This window comes from Cebus imitator, unplaced genomic scaffold (genome assembly GCF_001604975.1).
Source record: "Cebus imitator isolate Cc_AM_T3 unplaced genomic scaffold, Cebus_imitator-1.0 Scaffold39, whole genome shotgun sequence".
Classification (NCBI taxonomy): domain Eukaryota; kingdom Metazoa; phylum Chordata; class Mammalia; order Primates; family Cebidae; genus Cebus; species Cebus imitator.
This window is the reverse complement of record NW_016107354.1, coordinates 2,928,086-2,936,796: the sequence shown is the minus strand read 5'-3', so window position 1 is coordinate 2,936,796 and position 8,711 is coordinate 2,928,086. Positions and strand designations below refer to the sequence as shown.

The following is an 8,711-nucleotide window of genomic DNA, read 5'->3' as shown; positions in this document are numbered from 1 at the left end:
TTTTTTAAAGCAGACCACTGCTGATTGAAAACCACTGTCCCAATGGAACCAAAAACACCAACTAAAGAAGTCCTGCTCTGTATTCTAGTTCTTAATCCTAGAAACAAAAAGGAATAAAGTAGGCTCTCAAAGGGGTATCTGGCCACAATATAGCCTTGTTGCCCCTCTTTTGGCAAGACTGTTTCCATCAAGTTTTGTTTTGGCATTTTTCCTTTAGTTTCATCAAGTCATGTTATTTTTTTAAATGAGCCTTATGAAGCCCACTGCTGCATATTTTCTGTTTTGAGGATGACATGTTCCTAACAACCTTCTGAAGTCCCCAAATAAAGGTCCCAGAAGAAACTTGTTTTAAAGTTAACTATTAGGGGAAAACACACAGAGAACCATCTGGCATTATGGACCTTAAGCACTATTCATCCTTTCCTTTAGCTGCCCATTAAGTTTGTTTTGACATGGGGTGTCACTATGTTGCCCAGGCTGGTCTCTAACTCCTGGGATCAGGGGATCCTCCCACCTTGGCCTCCCAAAGTGTTGAGATTACAGGTGTGAGCCACTGTGCTCAGCCCAGCCAGATTTTGTAGCCTAAGAAGAACACTTTCCTCCTCCTGGTCATTGCATTCCATGCATTCTAATTTCTATTTCTTTTGGTACTAAGAGCTTTTAAATATTTTCCTGTCTTAATGCATGTAACTTCTTAGAAGGCCTTGGAAGTTTGTCATGGAGTCAAAGTATGTTTGAAATACACACCTGCTGACTCAGCTTTTGCCTGATTTGCATACTATGTTGCTGCTGAGACTAAAACTTGGCTAACATTGCAATTACCTATGCAATTTAAAAAAATACACAGGCTTGGGTCCTATCCTCAGAGATCCTGATTGAATTGATCTAGGATGCAGCCTGAGTATCAGGATTTTAAAAAGTTCTCAAGGTTTTTCTACTCTGCAGCCAGAGATAAGAACAAAGGACAATCACTTTTTATTATCTAACCGAATTCCAGTTCTGCCAACCTTAGAAACCCTAGCCAGATAAAACCCCTTCTCTTCTACAGACTTAAGCCCAAATTTTCCCTATGGATGCTGCAAATCCAACTGCTGACTGACCACTGGGAGCCCAATCCAACAACCTGGTCAATTCCCTTGGCCCAAGCCTGGGGCCTCCCAGGCCCACCCTCCTTACTTCCCCCATCACATCTCATGGCAGCATCTGCCCAAACAGGAAAGAGATGAAACCATTACCAATAAAATTGTGAAGTTTTCCAAAACACTGTTCATCATATATTTCTCTGGTAAGTGTTTGAGCTTGTGGATGAAGTTGATCATATATTCACACATTGGGGAGCGGTTTATTCGGTATACAAATCGGCCATTCTCAAACCTTGCATACTCCGTCTGTGAGGAAAAAAGGATTTGAGTATTTTTACACTTCTGACTCCAGAACACATGAAACAGGTATTACTGCCTACAAAAGCATTTTAGTTTTTCAACAAGAATCATCTGCTGTATGCTATACTACTTAATTTAAAAAATAATATCTCCAAATTTATTGCTATACATACAATCCATTATTTTTCTGGAAATTAAAAAAAAAAACTTAGTTGGAAAGATGATAGCTTTAAGAAGAGTTGATATAGATCTTTTTAGCAAAGGTCAGAAAAAAATATAACTGCCTAATGGAGATGGTTTACCTGGAGGAGATCTGTAAGAGCAGGCCCCAGCTAGTTACAATTCTTCAAAGGAAATCTCACTTTATTATGATAAAGCCTCATAGGCTAACAACCAATACAGCTAATGTCTGTACCTTAGAAAAAACTGATTATTCTCATGGATCATGAGCCCCTGTCAGCTGTTTATGCGCTTATGAGAAAAATTAAGAAAATGAGAAAATACTAGTGTATATGCAGTTTCAAGAACTCAAAAATAAGAAACAAGGTTATCCTAGATAACCTTGGATCACATGGAATTAAGAAGACAATTACAAACTATCTAAAGAGCAATGAAAAGGGAAATACTTTACATCAAAACTTATAAGCCACAATGAAGCTGCACTTGAAGGAATCTTAATGAAGCAGCCTCATGTGTCTTCATCAAGATGAAAATTTACAGAATAAAATACACTCCTTTAAAAAAAAAAACCCAAACCACAAAGAAACCAAAGGAAGCCAGGAAAACGAAATTAATAAAGATAAAAGCTCAAATCAGTGAAATAGAAATTTAAAATGTAGACAGAATTTAAAACTGGTCCTTGAGAAAGACAAAATAAACTCTTCACACAAGTTAAAAGGAGAAAAAAGAAAAGTGGGAAAACCACAATTACAGTAGAAATTAGAAGATACATAAGAGATTATTTCACATAACGTTAAGGTGCACGCCATGTATGTACACACACACACACAGCAAAGAAAAGCCAGTGAATAGAGATGCTTTCCCAGATAAAGAGAACTTGCTAATACTGAATCAAAAAGAAGGGGAAAATATCAATAAATAGATCAGTCATTGGGGAAATGACCACAACTAACAAGTTTAGCAACTTACCATTGAAAAAAGTGGAGACCACAGGGATATAAAATTTCAGTTAGGAGAAATCAGCTCAAGAGATCTACTGTACAACATACTGACTATAGTTAATACCAAGTTACTATATTCATGAAAACTGCTAAGAGAAGATTTAAGTGTTCTCACCACAAAAACTGGTAAGCTATGTGAGGTAACATATGCTAATCAGCTCGATTTAGCCATTCTACTGTGTATACATTTTTCAAAACATGTTATACACAATATATAAAACTTTTATCAAATAAATAATTAGATGCTAAAAAAATATAAAGACCCAATAGTTTCAGGGTAAGTTTTACATAATCTTTTAAGAATAGTTATTTCCACTGTTATTCTTTTTATAAATCTAGTGTATATTCAAGACTGATATTTGGCAAAGAAATTATTGAAAAAAGTATATAGCTGGGTGTGGCAGCTCACACCTTTAATCTTAGCACTTTGGTAGGCTGAGGTGGGCAGATCGCTTGAGCCCAGGAGTTCCACACCAGCCTGGGGCTATACGGCGAAACCACATTTCTACAAAACAATACAAAAAATTAGCCAGGCATGGTGGTGCACGCCTGTAGTCCCAGCTACTCAGGAGGCTGAGGTGAGAGGATCGCTTCAGCCCAGTGAGGCCAAGGCTGCAGTGAGCCAAGATCATGCCCTTAAAAAAAAAAAAAAAAGTATAGATGAATATTACTTAGGAAATGTAATGTGAAAATTCTGTGTAAAATATCAGCAAATAGAATCCAGCAACACATCCAAAGTAGGACTGTTTCAGGAACGCTATGGTGTTTCATACACATTGAGGAAATGTATTAACTTATGTCAACAACTTGGAAGAAAATCTTCATATAGCAACAGATGCTGAAAGGCATTTGATAATGTATTGTAGCTATAACTAATAAAAATCCTAAGTAAAATAGGAATAGAAAGAAAACACTTAAATTAGTAATAAAGACCGTTAATAAAAGCTTACAGTAAATACAATTCTAAATGGCAAAATACCAAAACTTTTTCAACTAACATCAGTTAATTATACAAGGCTATCCCAGAAATCTGCGGGAAAAACTAAAGTTAAGTATGAGAACTTGCTAAGATGGCCATGTTGAAGACAGATATGCAAAACCAAGAGCCTTTCTCTATTCTATTAATTCAAATTTAGAAATAGGAAACTGTAACATATAATATTTAGAAATATATTTAATAGGAAAGAGACAAACTCGTATGATGAAAATGATAACATCTTATTAAAATACATGAAATGAGAAGGCAAAGAGGTTCATGATTGGAAAGATTTAATATGAATTTTTCTCCAAAAAATCTAAATCTGATGCAATTACAATTAGATTGCTCAAACAAGGTTTTTGTTTTTCTTTATATGTTTGATTGAATTATTTGGAAAAATAAATGTTGGTTACTAGCTTAGAAAATATATGAAAACGAAGAAAAGTGAGACTGACTTGCCTCATCAAATCCCAGAATATACTATAAAGCCACTGTAATCCAATCAATATGACACAGAGACAAATTGTGGGTGGACTCGAACAGAGAAACTCCAGGAATAGCTCAGAATATATGCTAATTTAAAGGGAGCAGATCTTTTCAACTGGAAAAGAATGAATCACTTCATAAGTGGTTTTGATACAAATGGCTATTTGGAAGAAAATATAAGTAGACTACTACTTCACACCAAATGCAGACAAACATTCTAAATAGATAAAAGGCTTAAATGTAAACCCCACCTGCCGCAAATACCACCTTGTCTATGAAAATTCCTGTGATTTTATCTATCAACATGAACCTCTCCCTGCTTCCTGAACTTGCATATAGCTTTGGGTGTATCATCTGAGGACACCATTTGAAATTTAGGAAACTGAGTAAGCTGTGTGGTTCGTCTTTTCTCAAATGCACCTGTCCAGGCAGGGAATTCAGTCTACAGAGAACATCCCTGACAACTCAGCTATTCACTAACACTGCATAACCCCCATCTTCCATACTCCCAATCACCCACAGGTAACACTGCTTCCTCCTCCTTAGGGGAAACGGAGGTAATCTGGTTCCAGGAGTCCCAGCCCTGTCTCATGATATAGCCACCTTCCCACCTCCCCTTTCCCTGGGCTTCCCAGACGCTACGCTGAGCCAGTTCCCCTCCTCCCCACTCATTTTTGTCCTCTGCTCTTCTGTTTATGTCTCCCTCTACTCATCCCAGGGCTGGTGGCTACTCTCCAAATTTAATCCTTATTCCTGTGCCCTTTCTATTCCCTCTCTGCAGCTAGGTCTCCATTCCCAATCCTTAACGCCCAGGATTCCCAATTTATATTTTCAGTTTTTAACCTGTCATCCAAGTTCTAGCCTTGCATCTATAATCATTACCTATTTCCTCTTGAACACCTTATTTCCTTATTTCTATTAGTGGTAGTTCTGTCCTTTGAAGCATAAAATGTAAGTGTGACTTTTGACTCTTCCCCATTAATATCCAGTTAGTTTCTAAGTTCCATTCAAAATGTCTTACTGGATTCCCACTGCCACCACTGTGGGAAAGCCCATGACCCCTAAGCTTAAATTATCCATCTAAGTCAACTCTTCTGCATCCTCTTCTGCCAGCATAACCTTTCCTCAACAACATTCTCACAAGGCCTGTCCTGGGATCAGGGGGCTTGTGCTATGCAGGTCTGCAGCATCCCAAATCCTCACTGCTTAGCCCAAGGTCTTAAGAAATATACCCATCTCCTTCTCTCCCTCCTCAGCGCACAGTCTTTGTACAGCTAAGGTAGGCTCTTGAACCTGAAAGGTCCAGGGCCACTGCAAATAAAAACTGCTCACTGAACATGGATCAATTAATTGGGTGATGGGTAGAAGACACTAGAAAATACAACATTTAAAGAATGCCAATGACAAGCATTATTTAACAAAGCAACTCACCCTGATCAAACAAATATACATCTTTTTAAAGGGAGTAAGGAATGAAATATAACAGCCATAAAAAGATACTGGATCTTAACATATAATAAAATCTATCTAAAACAATTAAAAAACAAAGGTAGTGGAAATGGCAAAAGCAACAGTATCAAACTCAAGGTGTCATGGTTTCAGAGGGCAGGTGCCAATCATCTGAGTACCACCTTGACTTTTATTTACAATGCCTGGGAGTGCCATTGGACCTAGGGGTTGGGTGCAGGGAGTGCATCATTCTGACTGGCAGAGCCTATCTCAATCCAGCTTTCATGCCAGGCTACCCCACAAGGCCTCACACGGAGGTGCACAGCACTGGCTGAGCAGGGTACAGCCGACTTTAGACACAGAGGGCTGGCACAGGACTTCCCATTTGCTTCCTTTCAGGTGCTTCCAAATCACTTTGCCTTTTAGAAGAAACAGGAACAAGAAGTGGGGGAAAGAAGGAGGGTGATAAGGTTTGGCTGTGTCCCCACCCAAATCTCACCTCAAAATGTAATCCCCACATCGGAGGAGGGGATTACAGGAGGCCTGGTGGAAGGTGATTGGATCATGGGGGCGGTTTCTTCCCATGCTGTTCTCATGATACTGTGGGAGTTCTCACCAGATCTGATGGTTTAAAAGTGTGTGGTGGTTCCCACCCCGCTTCCTCCTGCTGCTATGAGAAGACATGCCTTGCTTTCCCTTCCCCTTCCACCACCATCATTCTACATTTCCTTAAACCCCCAAATCATGGTTCCTGTTAAGCCTGTGGAACTGTGAGTCAATGCAGTCTTTTCTTCATGAACTACCCGGTTTCAGGTACTTCTTCATAGCAGTGTGAGAACAAACTAATACAGAAGGTAAGAAGGAGACATTCAAAAAGTACAGCTCTCTGCCCCAAGGAAGGTTCAAAGGAAGGCAACAGTCTGCCTTGAACGAAGTTTCCAGTATAGAGAGGCCAACTTACCTCTACTTTTTCTACTACTTGCTTCCCAAAGGAGCAAACTTTGGTGGAACAGGTGACTGTCATATTTTCAGAACTCTCGTACTGACTGGTTACACCATAAAAAGCCCCAGCATCATCTTGAATATTGCAGTTTAAATCAGCCTGTTGGAAAGGAAATGGAGGTGTGGGTTATTCTCTCATCCCAGGAGTCATGGCACCAAGCATTAACTTTCAGAGTAAGAGCTCCACTTGGCTGAATGAAGACAGCGGCTGGCTTGGGAAGGTGATGCTCATCTAGAAACAAGTTCAATGCCCATCTCATTTTTTGAAGAGGGTGCTAATTTGGACAGTCCTCTCTTGAAATGACATGCTACATGTATTGATTTTGTTTTACTTTCTTGCATTCAGTATCAGAATACTACCTTGCAATAAAAGATCCACAAGGTCTCTGAAGTATGCACAGAAAGCAGGATATCAACTGGATTCATATTCAGTCATCTTCAGAGATTTTTTTTGAAAAACAAGAGACTGCAGCTGACTAGCAATCTGTCACACACACACACACATACACACACTTTATTAAAAATTAGAGTATCTGGAGGGGAAATGGTTCCTATTAAAGACTGGCTTACAAAGATGTTAAATAATGAACATAAGTTGCCATTTATTTAACACATTTTATTAAGTACCTACTATGAGACGTTCATGCTAAACAATGTACAGGTCTTGGCTACAACTAATATGGAAGATAAATAAAATAACTATAATTCAGATAGAAAATAAGTACCATGTAGAAGATACTTAGAGTTCCAGCAATAGAAGGCATGACTTTCCACTGGAGGTCTCAGTTCAGGAATGATTTAGATTGGCACATGCAGGGAAGGCTGGGGGTACAGTGCAGGCAAGGCCTGGAGTGCTGAATTCTAGCTTCTGTGCATGGACTAAGGACCTTAGACTGGGAGTTTGGAAGTGCAACTAGGGTACAGGTTATGCGGAGCTAAAAAGGGGTATAGATTATATTCTGTAGGACATGGAGACCCCTTCAGAGCTTGAGTGCTAAGGAAGTGATGTGATTAGTACTGTGTTTCAGAAAGAAATGTCTTCAGTAGGATGCAGTGTCCACTGGAGAAACTGGCTGCTGCAGTGTTTGGATCACCGCTGTGGTCTGAATGTGCTCCCCAAATACATACATTGGAAACTTAATCCCCAGTGCAACAGTGTTGAGAGGCGGGGCCTACTGGGAGGGGTTTAGGTGTTGAGCCTCTGTCCTTGCTTATGGGTTAATGCTGCTATACATAGGGCTTCCAGGAGTAAGTTGGCTCTCTCTGGCCCTTCGTCTGCCTTCCACCAGATGCGGCAGCCTCGATCTTGGACTTCTCAGCCTCTAGAAATGTGAGAAATAAATTTCTGTTCTTTATAAATTACCCAGGCGGTGGCATTCTGTTGTAGCAGCACAAAACAAACCAAGACGGCCACGGAGTAATAGTTTCCTTCCCTCAAATATCTACCAACCCACTGCTCCACATCAGGCATGGTGTTCAGAGCTGGAGATAAGAACAAGCAAAAGCTGAGCCAGGGCCTGCTCTCCTGACACTTATGAGTAAATGAGGAGCATACAACACAGAGCTAAGCACCAGGGAGAGAGGTACAGGGGGATACGAGCACAATCTGTGGGGAGTGGGTCCCCAAGGTCAGGGGCACTTCTGGTGATGATGCAGTTCAGATCCCAAGAAAGATGAGGCTTAGGCAAGAAGGAACATTCCATAAGAGAGAATAGGGTACTCAAAGGGTGCACAGCCAGAAAGAAGGACTAAAGAAACAGCAAGAGAGAGAGGATGGAAGGAAAGCTGGGGAGGTGGGAGGGCTTGGATCTCATATCCTGAGACCAAAGGGGACAGTGAGCGGACAGGCCTGGAACAGTGACAGGGCACAGTCAGCTCTGTATTCAAAGGCACCTCTGACCACAGCTCGGAGAAGACTCCAGGAGAGAGCAGGAGAATGTATACATATACCAGGAGCCATTATAGCAGTTCAGGCAACAGATGATAAAATGTGGGCTGCTATGATGGCTGCTGAAGCAGAGGTACATGGATCTCATACTCAAATGAGATTTTACATTTTGTGAGGTTTGGCTTTTTTTCCTTGAGACAGGGTCGGGCTCTGTCACTTCGGCTGGAGTGCAGTGATGTGAGGCTCACTGCAACCTCCACCTCCCAGGTTCAATAGATTCTAGTGCCTCAGCCTCCCAAGTAGCTGAGATTACAAGCATGTGCCACCACACCCAACTACTTTTT

The 8,711-nt window shown here is 40.5% G+C and overlaps 1 protein-coding gene across 10 annotated transcripts in view; it reads right to left on the bottom strand.

The window, feature by feature from the left end:
* The window catches only part of TEAD1 (TEA domain transcription factor 1), a 273,150-nt gene that overhangs the window by 12,051 nt on the left and 252,388 nt on the right, over positions 1 to 8,711 (bottom strand). For all 10 annotated transcript variants that reach the window (XM_017525759.1, XM_017525756.2, XM_017525760.2 and 7 more), the window contains 2 exons: positions 6,439 to 6,579; positions 1,236 to 1,388 (listed from right to left, as the gene is read on the bottom strand). In XM_017525759.1, coding sequence (XP_017381248.1) covers positions 1,236 to 1,388; positions 6,439 to 6,579 — 294 coding nt within the window. The remainder of the gene's footprint in view (positions 1 to 1,235; positions 1,389 to 6,438; positions 6,580 to 8,711) is intronic.